This window comes from Cibotium barometz, chromosome 5 (genome assembly GCF_041138505.1).
Source record: "Cibotium barometz isolate CiBa-2024 chromosome 5, ASM4113850v1, whole genome shotgun sequence".
In the NCBI taxonomy this organism is placed as follows: domain Eukaryota; kingdom Viridiplantae; phylum Streptophyta; class Polypodiopsida; order Cyatheales; family Cibotiaceae; genus Cibotium; species Cibotium barometz.
In genome coordinates this window covers 20,135,288-20,153,333 of record NC_141050.1, presented here as the reverse complement: position 1 = coordinate 20,153,333, position 18,046 = coordinate 20,135,288, and the positions used below count along the sequence as shown (strand labels likewise).

Sequence of the window (18,046 nt, the reverse complement as noted above, 5' to 3'; positions counted from 1 at the left end):
TGACTAATGAGAAAATACATAATCCCATTCTCAAAATTGAGTTTGAGTCTTCTTGATCTTGTGATAGAAGTAGCTTGTATTCTTTTCTCTTCTTCTTCTTATTGCATGCATGCTTAGGGATTATGTGGGTACGTGATGGTGTTAATGTATACTCTCTTCTCTCTCCCTCCTTCTCTTGTCTACTCTCTCATGCTTTCCCTCACCATGGCATTAAAGTAGAGGTTGATATTTTCATAGCTCTCTCTTTGCTCCCCACCCATTTGCAAATCTCCTTTGTGGTGATAACAAAGGAGAGGTAAGGTTGAGGACACTAGCTCTCCACAGAGGAGGGAGTTACTCTACCAAGATTGGCTTGAGGTGTAAATTGGTATGACTCTTGCATTCTCCTCTCCTTCTCTCTACCTTGCAAGCTTGAGTGTTCTCTCCCGTGACCATATTTGGTGCCACAGTGCCAAGGAGGTGCCTTTGCTTAGGACTCCCTTGCTAAGCTTTACATTTGGAGTATCAACATAGCCCAGTTTTGGAGTGTAAATCCATCGGTTTTAACTCCTGTTTGTATTGTTTTACAGTTTATTTTTCTCACCTTGAGCATGGAGAAACCCTTCAGGCTGCTCGAGTATCATGGATACAAGTAAGTGTTTAATTTCATTTCCTTTGATTTTAGTTGATTCCTTTTTGCATTTGTATTTTTTTAAGTTTTTGATCATTTTAGAACTTTAATCCTTGTCTAAAAACCATTAGGTTGCATTGTGCACATTATTAGATAGGTAAGGGAAAGCTAAATCATGTTATCAAATGAAAATTCCAAAAATATGCACCATTAAGGATAAATCTCATAGGTCAAAATCATGATTTTTATACGAAAACTGAGAAACATGCTCTCTAGTTTGCCTACATATGTGTTCAACAGGGGCCTGGGTAGGCACATTCGCATGTCCAAACACATATTCACAAGTCTAACAAGGAAGATCTATATAATATTCTCATTAAGGAAGGTTCAAAAAATATTCTTCACATAAATAGTCATAATGATAAAAACAGTTCAAAATTGATAACGTGGCCCTGATTTCCACCTTTGCAAATGGCAGACCTGTCAGATTTATGTACGTGCATGCTGAACATGTGTTCATAAGTTCTGGCCATGTATGCTCCTAACTTTCTAGCCACGTACATTCCTATCTCAGAATGCACATTCACAAATTCTCAGATTTCACCTAGCCACACGTTCCATGCATGTTCTAATGTTGTGAGCGTAATCCAACCTAGCCACGCACATTTCCAACTCACTTACCCATGCATGTGCCTACTCGGAATGCACGTTCTCAACTTGTGAATGCACGTTCACAAGTCCAACTGAGATAAAAACTTAAAAATTCAGCTAAATCTAAAATATCTAAGACCATTACTATACTTGTGTCAGTAGGGGGGGAGTGCTCTAAGCTCATCACCCTTATATAAACACAAGGTTAGGTAAGATTTAAGACTTAATCTCATGCTACAAGAGAGTGCCTCGAATGACACTGGATCAAGAAAAGCTTCTTAAGAGGAATCTATGCATGCTTCATAATTCCTATATCCTCCACAGGTGCCAAGTAACCCTAGAAACCAAGCATTTGAGCAATGAGCTTGAGTGAGGCCTAATCCTGGGAATCTATCTCTTCAGAGACACATATGGACCAACCACTCCCGATATGAATCCTAACCAGTCTGGCTCGAGAAGCATCAACCCTATGGAGGAAGGAGTAATCCTTCCTAGAACCACAACTGGAATTCTTGCTGAGACAACGATTACATCTATAGCTTTTGGCTCAGTCAGTTCACACAACATGAACCTCAGAGTGTTCGAAAAACAGCTTGAAGACCCACTATTCCTTCTCGCTTCATTGCATCATCAGACCTTTGTACGAGTAGTGTAAGGGGATTCAGGTTCAACGTGATCATAGAGGCCACAACAATCTCTCAAGCCACTAGGGCCAATGAGTCAATCTAGGCATACAGAGTTATTCCATTTAGCCTATCCAAATTCCCCAAGCACTTTCCCTGTGTATAGCATATAAGGAATACCTTTGGGAGTTCTCCTTGAGGTTTTTATGGATAACTTGTGTGTCAATTCCAAATGGAAAGCATATATTTGGTGCCTCAGAAAGGTACCAAAAAAATGTAGATTATACAGAATATCCCTTGACCCACTCAAATACCAATTTTGGGTGAGGCATAGAGTAATACTAGACTATATTATTTCTGAACATGGCATCTCCACTAATTATAGTAAGGTGAAGCTAATTCTTGAGCTTCCACCAACCACTAACTTCAAGGGTGTCTAGTGTTTCATTGGACATGTCAAATACTATAGAAGATTTATAATTATGAATGTTGACATAGCGAGACCCTTGTATAGGCTACTTATCATCTGTGAGTGGATAGCGAGACCCTTGTATAGGCTACTTATCATCTGTGAGTGGATAGATGAGTGTCAAAAGGCCTATGACACTCTCAAGAAATCCCTAGAAAGTGCACCAATTTGTAAGATCTTCCAGTTTGGATATTATTTTCTATGTACACATAGATGCATGGGCTTTCATTGGCTACATTTTAGTACAACTAGGAGAGGATAACATGGATTTCCCTATAAGCTTTGCTAACTTGGTGAATGATGATGAACAAAACTACACCACCACAAAAAGATGTTGTAAAGAAGTTTTTCCATTATTTATTGGTGAGAACAAAGTCAAATTCTTTGTAGACCATTAGGCACTTCTCTAATTGGTCAATAAGCCTTTCACCATTAGGCACTTCTCTATTTGTTCAATAAGCATTGCATCGTTAGGCACTTCTCTACCTGGTCACACATCCAATGGAGAACCGTCACAGTCAAAAATGAGGATGAACTACCTAATGAGCCTTGTCTTCAAACTCTCCATTTTTCTTTAATGGGACGAAGAGATAGCCCATTATTTGGCTAATGGTTTTCCCTAGGAGAACCCAATAAATCACGGTGCCTTATAAAAAAGGTAGCCCCTTACCCATTAAGTTGTGGGATAATTGTACAAGCTAGGCTAAGGCAGGATGATGAGGCATTGCCTTCAAGAATTTGAATACATCAATATCTTTGAGCAAGCCCACACTAACGACATAGCTGGAGGATATTACTCAATAGACACCATCGCCGCCAAAAAGTTCTACTTGCAAGCGTATGGGGTAGCCCACTTTAATTGGAGATGTAGCTGAATTCGTAAAAGGCTGCGCGACAGTCGAAAAGTGATTCGTTGTTGTTCACAATTGTAAAAACGTCCCTACACTCTGTAGTGTCTCTTTAACCATTTGAGAAGTGGAGGATTGACTTTGTTAGATCGATAAGTCCAATAGCTTCTTGAGGAACTCAAGCATGATTCATCATCATTGCCCCACCACAGACTAGTGTACCAAAATGGGTGACCAAAAAAATTGATGCAAGGGCAACATCCAAATTCCTTTACAAGAATATAATAAATAAACTTGGATATCCCTTTAAGCTAGTAACTAATAGGGGAACCCACTTTATCAATGATGTAATCAAGTTCCTAGTGAGAGTGAATTCATGGTCGTATATATCATAAATCCTCCCCCTACTATCCCCAAGCCAAGTGAAAAGCACCAATAAGATTATCTATGCTATCCTAACCAAGACTGTGGAAGCCTCATGCAATGACTAGGAACATAAGTTGTGAGCTGCTCTTTGGGCCTATAGAATAGCCCTACAAAGTAGCCATCCACATGAAACCTTTAAATTATTATATGGAACAAACGTTATCATGCTCATGGAGTTATTAGTACCAAGCTTAAGAATTATCATCAAAGAAAGGTTAACTAGGAATGTACTAACCAATCGATTGTTTAAACTTAAACGCTCGGAAGAAGCCAGATTATCGTTTATGAAATGATAGTCAAAAACGTGGCACAAGGAATGGTTATCTAATGTATAATATTATCATAACAAGTCTCTATATGTAAGTTGATGAAAGGGTTTAACAAGTCATATGCTGGCCTTAAGATGTATATCTGATGTATAATATGATCATAACAAGTCTATATATGTAAGTTGATGAAAGGCTTTGACAAGTCATATGCTAGACTTAAGAGGGCTTGATGGTTACAGCTTTTTGAAGCTACCTACATTTACTGAAATGGTAGGTGACTGGTCTCCTCTTTAATGAATCTGCCTGGTGCACATGTACCAAACCAAACCAAAGTGATGGAAAGTAATTTGTGAACATAGAATAGTTCATTCAGACAATGAAACAAATAATATTTCTAGGTATGTTTCGCAATGTAGGTTTGTTTGAGTTTTAGAGGTCTATATTTTTTAACTTGATCGTACATTGTGAACACACTAATAATATGTTTGTTAAGTTATTTATTATTATAAATTGTTTATACGTGATTGTGGAGAGTTGGCACACTTTTCTCCAAAAAAATTCTAAGATCCAAGGAAGGTGCCCTTTTCTAAGAAGATCAATTTTCTTAATGTAAACTTAATAGCATAGACTTTTGAGTTTGGTTCTAATCTTGGGTAAGTACTTCATTACAACATGATTAAAAAATAAAAGAAATTTTTAGGCATAAAAGTAAAAGAAACAGAGCATCTAAATATATACTTTTATAAAATAAATATACCATGTATGATACAACCTCATGGTGGTAAATCCTTTCACTTGTTGTAACTAAGGGTTTATTATTGTCCACCTTATTGATTTTACACAATGTAAACCACCAACATTGAAAAGTAATAAGTACATTTACAATAATATTTTAATGATAACACAACTAAATGTTTCATTAGACTTTGTGAACAAAGTTATGTTCGACTTTTCTAAACTTTGAATTCTAGGTTCTCATAATTTTTCCATGCCACTCGCCTCATAGATTGTGAGGTGCATGTATTCATTCAAGAGGCCCAAGTTGGTTCACACACTGGGCTCCTACAGTAGTATAACCCCCAGGCTTGAAGTGCAAATCGTGCAATCCAATGGTGCAGATGCCATATGCTCCACATATACAATGATGTAGATTGCAAACATGCACTGCCTTGCTGTAGGACAAAGGATGTGGCAGTTGTTAAAGCTATGAAGGACCTAAATTAGTAGAAAGAGGCCATGAGATTTCGAAATGACAAGATTATTTTATCTAACGAGATGTCGTTCTTGAGGATAAGCTAAATACAAAAGATTAGCCATTTGAGGTTTGTGTGCTTGTGGAAGTATATAGAGGCATCGTGATCAATGAGGCTTAGGTTATTCTTTTGGAACCTCTCTATCATGTTGAAGGAGCAGATGATGACTTTGTTGTTGTGATGATCTCAACAAAATTGTTCACAATGTGGGTGATTTTGTGGTGGAGTTGTACATACACACACACACACGAGTGACCAGATGTGTGAATCAACCAAGAGGGAAATCAAGTCACCTATTAAAACAACTTGCTAGGAAAAGGGCACCACACTTGTAAGTGTAAGACTAAAGTAGATTAGGCCACATCAACCCCGTGGTCTTCTTCAGGATATTTGCTCATCCACTTGTAGGTTGTTCATCACTTGTGTGCCCCCAGTCATTACTTCCTCTTTGAGCGTGTTTTCATATAGTAGCGAGTCACATTACACAATGCTTCTTCATGTTCTTGTACTAACCTATAGAAGGCATCACTACTCACTAACAAATTGTCATATGACTAGGCTTGCCCAATCTCTTCCTCATGTGCGTGTACTAACCTACAGAAGTCATCAGTACTCACACTAACAAATTGTCGTATGTCCAGGCTTGCGCAATCTCTCCCTCTTGTATCACCTATCTACACATCCATCTGTCCACACTGTTATACACACTATTTTTGGGAACCTCCATGTCACTACGCAAGGGCTTGGCCACGTGTTCCTCATGCTCCCAACTAAAGCATGAAGGGAGCAGCATGAAGCGGGTCACTCACTAATATGCTTTATTCAACACATTCAAAAGAAAAATTTACCAACATGAAAGATGATCTTTACATTTTTAAAGAAAAAAGCGCATAGAATGACCTATTTTATAACCAAACTTTCTACTACAAGTGTTTCTCAATTTAAGCTGTGAAAATGGCATTAGTTGGGGTGGTGGGTGCCTCACATGCTTCTAGTGTGGCCCAAGGATATTATGCAGGGAACATAAGAATTTGGGTCCCTAAGGTCACACCATCGGTTCCCCAACCTCTTCAATACAACAAAAAGCACCAAGGAGCGATGACAAATGGCAACCCGAAGTCCCCAACAACATGGAACCCCTTGACATAAACCTCACAGAAGAGGGTAAGGAAAAAATTTACCAATTCATGGAGCCCTAGGACCATCTCTAAACGTACGTGAGGTATGATATTCCTTCCACTTCAAACTCAGCTGCCTATAATGCAGTAGAGGGCCCTACACACCCCACTTCGCTATCGCCACTAGCCTCCCTCTCAAGTCTCACCCACCATTGGGCTTAGAATAGGTATCTCACTCATGACAAATAAAGAAGGGTACCCACCATCAGAAAAACTGATGAAAAATCTCAAAGAAAGCATTAAAAAAGTCAAGGAAAGAAATTGTGTTGGGCAGAAAAGAAGAAAGCAGGAAGGAGACTTGTGAAGGAAAGCAGCAGGAAGGAGACTTGTGAAGGAGAGTTCGTAAAAGGATACCACCATTATTGATGTAACACGGTTCTCTAAGCACTAACTAGTCTACATACATCTGAGGATGGGGGGGGCATGGTGGGTGAAAACCTGGCCCATGGTACGGCCCATCACCTAGTGTGATTAGAATACCACTAACTAAGGCACTACAATAATAATAATAATAATAATAATAATAAATTTATAAAAATCTCTTTCTATGCAAGATATGCATGTACGTTCACATCTGTGCACACACGTTTCCATCTGTGCATGCACGTTCACATCTCTCCAATGTATATTTAGAGTTTTGAATGCATGTATGGCATTCTACATATGCACATTCTTGCTGCAAGCATACTACCCTTGCATCATGCATACGTTCCCAAGTAAAATTCTATTAAAAGAAAGGTCCTCCCCTCTCATTTTCCACTCCAAAACATCTTCCTCAATGAGGAAATCCGCACCACCACATTTTCCACCATCCTCTCCAAATTCCCTTACGCCTCCCACACCACCCTCACCATGCTTTTCTTCCAAAATACCATCTCTTTTACCGCGCCCTCCACCATCTTCTACTTCCCCCACCACACCCTCTACCTCAACCTCTAGTCCTGGTGCAAAGTCCTCACTTTCTCTAACCACTACCTCAATGAGGGGGATTTTATTAACCTCTTCATTCCCATGGAGTTATGCCCACACCCCACCTCCATCGACATCATAGTCGCATAATTCAATGATGGATGCACAACCATGCCATGGATGAAGTGTATCGTTATCTCACTATCACAACATTGCATACACACCCACCATTGGCATCCTAGTATTATACCATCATAGTTGATGCACACCACCAAATGCCACCTCTTCGACACGGTCCGTGTGACTTACCCCCAAGATATCTCTAACAAAGAATTAGAGACACCCTTGAGTTTTATCAATCCATGAAGCTAGCACATTCAATGAGGAAGAGGACACCACGGACACTACCAACAAGGACCAAGATGGTGATGATGCATCTAGCAACAAAGACCACTCTGAAGAAGTCCCCCTATCACCACAGGAATAGCAAGTGGTCCCAGCTTACCTTCCCATGGCCCTTCACCATTAGGAGGCCCCTCTTTGGCTACACCTACTTATGGCACTTCCACCACACGTAAGGCAAAGAGAAAGAACACATCTCGACACCTTTCCCCGCGGGGACAAACCCTCTACATCAACTACACCTATCCTTGTCTCCACTTCACCACCAGCCACTCCTTCCTAGGATATCCTACCTACCTCTCCAACTCCACTCTCACCCCCCTCATCTCCCAAGCAAGCCCCCCCACCACCAACCTATCTCGAGGACATCCTCAATGGACACACCAACCTTACAAGCCAACTACCCCTTTCTCCCACCATAGGTCTTGGAAGAAGGTGAGATCCCCAAAGCCACTATCGAAGAATAGTAGCAAAATGCATCCCCCCTCACCACCCATTCAATTGGTGTGATACTCAATGAGATAGATATTGATCGAGCACTCAGAATAATGGCCCAACAGTAAGACTGCACCCTATCCTCGACACTAATAGGATCATTGATCACCTATACATAAGCCTCATCAAGTTTTATCTGGATCACAAGTTCCATTAGTGGTCATGAAGAAACAAGCAGAATATAAACGAACACAAGCCAGTGCAGCCTTAATCACGCATGATCTTATGGGGAAGTAACATGTGTGGTGGTGTTCGTATCTTCTAAACGCCAGGTGTTGGCAAGAGTACTATTATGCCCCAAGGTATCTCAGGATCAGTCCCCTTTATTTCCCAATCGAATGTAGAAGGGCCTGAGATCTTTTTGAGTAGGAGCTAGAGAAGAACCTAAGCTATAGTTTAACTTCCCATGGATCCCTCTTCCTTGACCACCCCTCATCCTCCATAAGAATGGATGCTTCATACTATGCATAAGTTTATCCAAGATTACGATGGTATGTCAGATCCAAATATGGTCGCCACCATCTACTTTTTCTATGAATGAGGATGTGAAAATGGATGTATGCATGTAGATGTGGATGTATGGATGTAAATGTGGATGTGGATGTGGATGTATGGACGTGGATATGGATGTGTATGTATGAATGCGGATATGGGATTGGATGTATGATGTGGATGTACGAACATGGATGTGTATGTAGAATAATGAATGTGAATGTGTATGTGAAATAATGTGTCGCCGCGATATGAGTGAATGGATGAGAATGAGTACACATATGAATGGAATGTGGAATAAGTAATGTGGACTGAGGAGGGATAATGTGGAAAAACGAGAGTTCGATATAGAAACTGTATTTTGTGACCTGTTTGTAAATGATTGTTTTATGTCAAGAATACTGGGGAAGCATTTTGACCGTCTTGTGGATTAAGGTCATGGAGACCTAACTGTAAAGTTGCAACTGCTGACAGAGAGTCAATGGAGGACGTCTCGCGTAGCAAGGTCGGCCGAGGTCTTGACCAGCCTCGGTTCGATTTAAATGGTGAGCTTCCGGTACGGTGGATGAGAAACCAAGGAAGCCGCCTATGAGTGAAGTGCTAGGTGACCTGCGAAGGATCCTAGAGGGTGCTGACCATATGGTGCTCGGGCTCTGGGTCACCGAAGATACCCACACATGCATCGTGGAAGATATTGGAATAAGGAGTAAGAGTTGCTTTCTGAAACCGGGCATGGATGTGGTTGATTGACCTTGCTGGTCCTCAACGGATGAGTCCATAGCTCTCCTATATGGATCTGTTGATTGATCTTGCTGATCTTCAACAAGGATTCCATCTTGATTTTTATATGTGAAAATATTGTCGGGTACTATGAGCTAGGAACTATTGAAAAGGCCCCTGAGTGAACAGATGGTGAGCGTTCTGGTTGCCAATGATGCCATAAGTACACCGATGAATGAAATGATTGGAAATATGGGTTCAACCAGAGATTTTGAGGGTTGTCATCAGTGACATAATGGTTTCATTAAAGGATTGTTTTAAAGTTAGTTGATATTGAGAAAAAGGCAATTTCATATTAGGTGTGTAAGTGGTGTGACTAGTTTTATGTTTGCATGAACTTCCAGCTAGGGGGCCTGGGAACTCTTTTCCAGGGTACCCGGGACAAAACCTAACCAAATTCCTAATTGGATCCCATCACTACAGTGGTTGGGTGGTTGGCTAACCCATGGGACTGGATGGGCTTAGGCTGGACTGATGGATCCATAAATCGAGACTCAATTTCTGTTATTACGATAGATAAAGTAAATCTCGGATAGTAATTGTTCTATGGATAGGAATCAACGGCTGTGCCTCTTGATGGGAAAAAAAGCGTTGATTCCAATGATCCAAGTGCAAGTTTCTTCCTTGATCTGACCGAGTATCTTTATAGCTGCAGTCGGATCAGCTTGATCAGTAATGGTCTTAACTACGTTACAATAAAAAGTTATCCTGGTGGAATCGCCCATGCTTTCCGAGTAAAGGAAGTTTTTCCGGGTTCGGTTTTGAAAAAAACCTATGGATTAGTCTTTTGTCCGGATATCCGTGGACGAGGCCCCGAGTGTGGAACCCTGCTCTGCGCAAGAAGTGCGACTTCCGCTGCTAGCACCCCGAATCCGTTGCGCGATGGGGACAGGAATCTCACAGTTGGTATCAGAGCCAATTGGCTAATAAAGATCAAATATGTCAAATTTTATCAAGAAGCACAAAAAGGTTGTAATTGTGTGATATAATTCATACAATTTGATATTCAAACTGAAAATTCATAAATTAGTAATTGGGTTTCAAATGGAAGTACCGCAATTGTATGGAACCCTGACTTGCTTGAGGCCTAGACATGATGGTATTTACCTTATAGTTCCAAGTATCATGACTACCCGTATATACCAAGGGTATAACTGCAGCTCTTTATCGGCAGTATATACGGGTAAATCTAAGACTTGAATTTATAAGCATTAATGCTATCCAGATGATGATTTCGAATGTGATTGATATGATTTTTAATTCTGTTTGAGAACTGATGAGTTGATTTGGATTTTAATTGAAAAATGATAATCCCTGAAAATTGGTTGAAATGTAATAAGCTGAGCGAAACCACAATGAGGATGAATGGGACGAGTCCCTGTGATGATATTTATAACTAGTATGATGATAATGATTTCAGCAAATCACTATGAGATTAGTAGATTGTGCTGTCAAATTACTACTGTTAACACTTGACACGGTAGATCAAGTTAAGGGATGACAAATTGAGAACTTGCTTGACTGAAATTCCCATGGAGGAATGTTCAGAAAGAAATTTTTCGGTCTAATGGACCATTATCATATTAAAGATATGAATGATATGATCTGAATGAATTGTTATTTAATGATGAGTTCTTTATAAGGGATATTTATCCCAGTATTCTGTTGGGTTGACCAAAATATAAGGAACCCCAGAATAAATTGGATCTTAAGAAAAAGAGTTATCCTCTACTTTGCGAGATGAGGACATCTCGCATTTTTTTTAAGTGGGGTAGAATGTAAGATTCCTCCCCCAGCCTTCGAGGTATAGAATGTAAGTGGGGTAGAATGTAAGATTCCTCCCCCAGCCTTCGAGGTATACAAGAGTAATAACCTCCCTTTTTGATCTTATAATTATTCCCTCTCTAAAATAAAAGAAAGATTCTGTTTAAGAAGGAAGACCCTTTCCCCAGAATACTTTCTCAAGAGCCCCACCTGTTTTAAGGATTCAAAACAATGAGTTCAGAAGTGAGAACCGGTGTTTTGGATGCCAAGGTTTTGGCCATCAGTTAAAAGACTGCCCGACTCCTGCCATGTCAAGGGCACAGGGAAGTCAAGAACCCCTAATTCAGAGATCAATCCCTTCATACCAGTCTAATCAGGGTCCGTCTCGCCCAAGCCAGGTTCCCAGAAGAACTCCAGCTCATCCATCTGCCTCTGTCCAGAATAACCTCAGAACTCCTTTCCAGAACTGGGGCAACCAAAGAAAAAGAATTCTGCCTCAGACTGCAGCAGCAGCAGCCAGAACAGTCGCATTTTCAGATGTAGTAGAAGAGGAAAAAGGACAGATCTATGCTACAATTGAAAACCAAGGACCTAACCGATAATTCTCAGTCATCCATACTCCAGCCGAGTATCAGGGTAAACCAAGTAATCGAAGATATACTTCGGTCATGCTGTGGCAGGGAGCCCAAGAAGTGGCTAAGCTATCTGCACCTAGTCGAGTTCGCCTACAATGCTTCTTATCACAGAAGTATTGGGATGAGCCCTTTTAAAGCTCTGTATGGACAAGATTGCTTAACTCCATTAACTAGGTCCGACCCATTGATTAGGGTCGATATGTCCAGACAAATGTTTGCCGACATGGAGCAGCAAATGCAGGCAATTCATAAAGATATAAAAGCCACCCAGGATCGACAGAAGCAGTATGCAGATAAGAAGAGGACAGTCAGAGAATTCAAAGAAGCAGATATGGTCTTCATTCGAGTACGGTCCAAAAGAAGTTCTTTATCTCTTGGGAAGTATAAGAAGTTATGCCCCAGATATTGTGGACTATATCTGATTTCAAAGAAAGTAGGTGACTTAGCCTACGAGCTTTTTCTACCTCCTCATCTCAAAGTTCATAATGTATTTCATGTAAGCCTTCTAAAGAAATATGTGTCAAGCCCAAATCATGGAAAGACGATAAAACTTCAGTGATAAGATACACCGTCGGCTTCTAGGATACGCTAGTTCCTTCTTTTATATAAGTCGTAACTCTTACTTATAGGCCCCCCCAAGGGAGAAGAGGAGAAAAAGTGTAGGCATCTGCACAAGATCTCTTCTACCATGTGAGAATATGTGAATGTGAAGCAGAAGCAAATGGAGATCACACAAGAGAGAGTAAACAACCCCCACAAAGACATCCAACACTTGAGGTAGAGAATGAAATATTGAATGTCTTGAATGAATGTTGAATTAATAAATGAAGGCACAATGGCCATGCTTATATACATCTCATCTAGAGCAATCGACCAGTAGCATGGGAGGACAAATGTCCACGATTGATATAAATACATGGGGAAAATCCCTAAAAATATCAGATGTTTATCTAGAAAAAAAGGGGATAAAATGTAGTAAAAGAGAGCTAGAGATGACATGTCCAACATATACAACTCATTTTCATGTGATTTTGGGGCTCATGTCATAGTGTGGACATCGCAAAGACTCATGTTTTGGCATTCATTTGGTTGGCCCATCCACACTCAGTTATGGTGTAAGTTCTGGCTTTTTATTTAGCCTATTGTATGTGTTTATTGTCAACCACCCTTTGATTTTGAGGATGTAATTATTGTAGGAGGGGATGGTTTGTAACAAAGCTATTACCACTAGGAGCACATGTACACATTGAGGTTCAAGCCCATAGGTTTTGGGCATGGGATAATGAGTGTTCATCTCTATTTCAAGAATAAACAATAAAAAATCCAAGGGATTTCTCCAAGATTGCTCTCGATAGCGGTACAAAAAAAAAATTAATATCATATTTTATTAACTCCTAGAACCACATTCACTAGAGTTTACCTTCACAAGCTATAATTTGTCGTGTGGGGATATTTCCAATGGTGGCAAATCTTGAGCACACCTTTTCAAGACCTTCACACCTCCATGGGTAGTTGTTTTTGTCATGATTTCTTATGAGTGCGTCATGTTGGGGGGTCCTTGTCCCTCCTCTCACCTCAAATCACTCATACACACTCACTACCATGTATTAGAGAAGGTAATTAGCAAGATTATTAGCAAGAGCAAGACTCTATTGCATAATTAAAGAGTATATTGCATTATGAGAGAAATTGCCTTATATACAAGGCCATAAGTCGTCATACACACTTAATTAGGGCTCGTCACGCTCCCAAGGTTCATAAGCTACCTATTTTTTATACAATTCTTAATCTCATGTTACATGCATAAATTACATTCATAGTTTTTGTCACCGTCTCACGAGCATTATCATAATATAATGTTGCACTATGGGTCCTCGTCCCTCCTCTCATCTTAACTCCCTCATACACACACTCACTAGCATGCATTAGAGAAGGTAATTAGCAAGAGGAGTAGCAAGAGCAAGATTCTATTGTATAATGGGAGAGTATGTTACATTATGAGCGAAAGTGACTTATATACAATGCCATAAGTGTTCACACACATGGGACTGAGGGGGTTGGTAAGGGAATTCCACTTCATGTTGAGTCCCAACTTACTCAAAATCAATACCCTATTCCAAATGTAATCTACCCTTTAACACTAGGGTAGATTACATTTGGAATGAGAAAACAAAAAGACCTTATTACTTAGGGGAGGATAATGATTTGAGCAAAGATTAAATAACAAGGTGATACTAAAACTCTGCAACTTTGGGAAGAGAAAGAGGCTAGGAAATCTATGGTCCAAGTAGGTGCAAGTGGTAGAATAACAGAGAAAACATGGAGAAGTAGAAGGTAAAAGTCCTTCTGTAGGTGTTCCTAAAGGGCAAAGTGAGAGACACTCTTCAAATTATCGGGAGGAAGATTCCAAAATATATTACAATTTTCCATTTGAGCCAAGGTTTTTAAAGGCCATATTAAATAGTTGTGAGGTGAAAACATTACAAAATGGAGAGTGTGATTGTGGGTACAAGAAGAAGTGAGGAAGAGATTTAAGCAAGTTGTCCAGAATTTTGGCAAGCTAGTAGTTTGGCTGTAACTTCTTCTATGTAGCTTGAATTGAAAAGCTTCAAAAAGAAAAGTTGAAGTCTAATGCGGCCCATCCTATAGAAAAAATTTAAATGAACTAATTTATAGGTCATGAACTTTGATTGCCAAATTCCGAGCAAAAGATGCTTAAATTCAACTCAAATTTGCCTACCCCAAAACAAAGGTCTTCCCTTGTATCTATATTAAGCAAGATACACATGCACCTCCCAATATATTATGGCATTGGAAAATATTGACTTATTTATTCACTACATATAATAATTCATATCAATAGATATGTCTCCCACCCATTCTTGATTTTATTTTGTGAGTCCTATTGGCGTGCACTTGGTTTGTCAAAAGGTATTTATTAATGCACAAATATTTTCCCTTAATAGGTTGAAACTTATTACTCTACATAAAACCACCCAACAATAGAAACATATGAGAGGGAATAAGATTGCTAGACAAGATTTTCTACATAAAAGATTTATCCCTTTCCAACCCATCAGGCTACTTACATATGAGAGGGAAGGATCATTGACTTTGTGTTTTGTGCATAAAATGACTTCTTTGTAGAGTTGTCTTCTGAATGGTGAGCCTAGCTCCTACCCGTCGACTGAGACGAGTCATGCCACTAGTTCATCAGAGATGTTGACATACCTCATTTATAAGTCATTAGTTAACATTGGTGGCTATGTAATTTTAATTTGTAAGTTGCCATTAACGTTACGTTTAGGAGTGATACTTTTTCAGCTCTCTCGTGCCAACCCTCACTGAATACCGTTCAGTTGTAATTCTTTTTCGTCTGTCGTATTGAGTCTATGAAACTCTCTCTCTCTCTCTCACGCGCACACACACAGACAATGTACACGAAACTCACGTACATATCAATTTGCACGATAGATCTTATTGTTCAGCTTAATAAGGGCTGAAGTAGGCCCACATTACAAGTGGCGAAGACAGATGATTCCACAAGTAAAGCTGGGCACTATAGAGCTCGCAAGTATGTAAAACTACTTAGCCAGGGAGCATATGATCTTGAACTCTATTTCCCGATACCTGGAGACAGCGAATAAGAAGACCAAAAAATTGAGCACGAAATAAATAATTGAGTTTAATGCGTATAAAATAATTGATCCAGTGTTGAGCGACACTCACCGGGACAGCTGATCCCGCTGATTTTGCAGCCTTCGCGGACGTTGGCGATGGCGGTCTTGCTGATGACGCTGCCGGCATTAGAAGGGATGGCATTGCAGAGGCAGGACGGCGGCGCCGACCTCAGCAACTCGCAGCAGCCGCCGGTATAATCAGGCACAAGTGGATTTTGCCCGATCACGTACTGCGCGCACGCGGATGCCAGATCGTTCGTGCTTGGGCAACTGCTCGAAGCGGCGGCAGCGCTAGTGCCGGAGTTATGGACGCCGATGACAAGAAGCAGCAGGACCGCGAGGGCCGACAGTCTCATGACCACCTCCATAGCCAGACCGGGGGAGAGCCTTCAAGTTAATTATTAGTGATACCATTACAGCGGCGCTTTGCAACCTGTTATATAGCGACTCCTGAGTCCTGAGTCACTGGAGTCTTATTCAACACGAGGTTGGTGACTCCATTGAGTACTGGTCGCATCATGCATTCAATGTCACCGCTATATACGTTGGCGCGGTCCAGTGTTCGAAAAAAACTATTTTCCCAAAAAGTAAAAAACCTTCATCTAAAAATTATGAAATTATTTATAAAGAAAATTTTCAAATTTTGAAGGTTTTTGTTCTACAACCCCTCAAAATCTGTAGGTTTTTATACCCTTAAGTTTCAAATTGGAAGGTAATTTTAAAAATCTGCAAGTGCAAATTACACTATACCCGGGTTTTTTTCGAACACTGGCGCGGTCTGGTTAGTGTACCTGAATTGGCACGTAGTCCAGCGCAAGCATGAAATTGCCCCATCAATTCATTACAACCAACTTTATAGACTAGCTTTAAAGACTGTTATCAGGGCCTAAATTTGACAGGTGCCTATGAAATTTTTTATGACAGGCAATTTTTTTTCCCACCTTTCGCTTGACAGGTTTCAACAAAAAAGTTATTGTCAAATGACAGGTAAATTTATATCAACACAGATACCATAAAAAGAAGACACATAAAATAGAGAATAACCTACGGACCGGCTCTCTTTAAAATCACATTCATGCATATCTTGCTAGTGCAAAATCCCTAATCATCAAAAGATATCAAAGAAAAAACCACTAGATCACAATAAACCTCGGACAAAAGACTGAAAATTTGAACAATCATCAAAGTTGTGCAATCCAAAAATCGCTCTAATGGCATAGCTCTCCTCTTTTTTGCTTTACCCCAAATATCAAACACATCATCCCAGTCAATCAAAGAACTCCCACGTACATCAATAGATAGAAACATCAAAGCATCCAAAGTGTCTAGTTGTAAGCCAGATCTTGAGGTACTTTTGATGAAATTTTGGCGAAAAAATCCGTGCTCACATGCAGCAGTACTTGCTGGAACAACCAAACTTAATTGCCATAAATGCATCATTCAGTGCCCACACATGGCCATTGGAAATTTAGTAATAATTACTAAGCATGTCAAATTTCAATTGACTGCTAGCAGTATTTGGAATAGCTTGTCGAGGTGACAGGCAAATTTTTTTCTCGGGCTTGTCGTTTGACAGGAATTTTTTTCAACTACCTTTTTTGACAGGCAAAATGGCCCTTGACAGGAAAAACAGCCATCAAATTTAGGCCCTGACTGTTATATTCATCAACATTGACCGTTAGTACGTTACAAAGTTACAGGTTTTTCCTAGAGGCAAAGTTAACTGCGCCTGCAGCAAAAACTACAACTTGGCCAATGAGCCATCTCAAAGAAACATTGGCATATTTCAGTTAGAAAATCGCATGTAGCTTCGATAGAAAACCTAGTTTCCACACAACGCGGAATTTCCAACAGATGGTACCGAAAAGTCAAAACACACCACCTATATTTTGGTGGCCTTAATAGAAAACCCTTTGAGGACCAGAGCAATGGTGAAGGTATGGATACGAAAGCAAATCTTGGAGAACCTGCCCCCAAAAGGATGCACCATTGAAGCAATGATGATATCCTGTATGCAACTGGGATATCATGTATCTTGGAGCCATGTAATTTGCCGAACTGCAATATAAATAATCTAGTCTAGGCTTTGGCCCAAGGCCCCTTTGAACTGGTTTGTAATGATCTTTCAGTGTTATCTACTTCCCAAAAAAAACTTTGCATATTCTACCATGTTATAAGCTTCGCCAGAAAGACAAAGTTTCAGCTTTTCAAACAATATAGCCATTTACGATTCATGAAAGTATAAATAGGATACAAGTAGGTGACCCGCAATGATTGCTACATGAAGTTTTTGCTTGTATGCACATATGCGTATATGTGTATGTGCGTATATAAGTGTGCAACTACGTACGTGAGTGTATGCATCTATGCATGTGTATATATGTGCAAGTATGTGTGAGTGAGCGTGTATGCATGTACGAGTATGTTTGTGTGTGTGTGTATTTGTATATACCTATGTGTATTTCTGTGCACGTATACGCGTGTATATGTGTACATGTTTATATGTGTTACTCACATAGATGCATATATGCGTGTATCTCTCTCATACACATTCTCTCTATG

The 18,046-nt window shown here is 40.0% G+C and overlaps 1 protein-coding gene across 1 annotated transcript; it reads right to left on the bottom strand.

Moving 5' to 3' along the window:
• Positions 1–15,264: 15,264 nt before the first annotated feature.
• Positions 15,265–15,877, bottom strand: LOC147638181 (uncharacterized). The gene is made up of 2 exons (XM_086795014.1): positions 15,534–15,877; positions 15,265–15,434 (listed from the first exon to the last, which is right to left on the bottom strand). The coding sequence occupies exons 1-2, from the start codon at positions 15,850–15,852 to the stop codon at positions 15,421–15,423; spliced, it is 333 nt and encodes a 110-aa protein (XP_086651140.1). The 5' UTR covers positions 15,853–15,877; the 3' UTR covers positions 15,265–15,420.
• Positions 15,878–18,046: the final 2,169 nt, after the last annotated feature.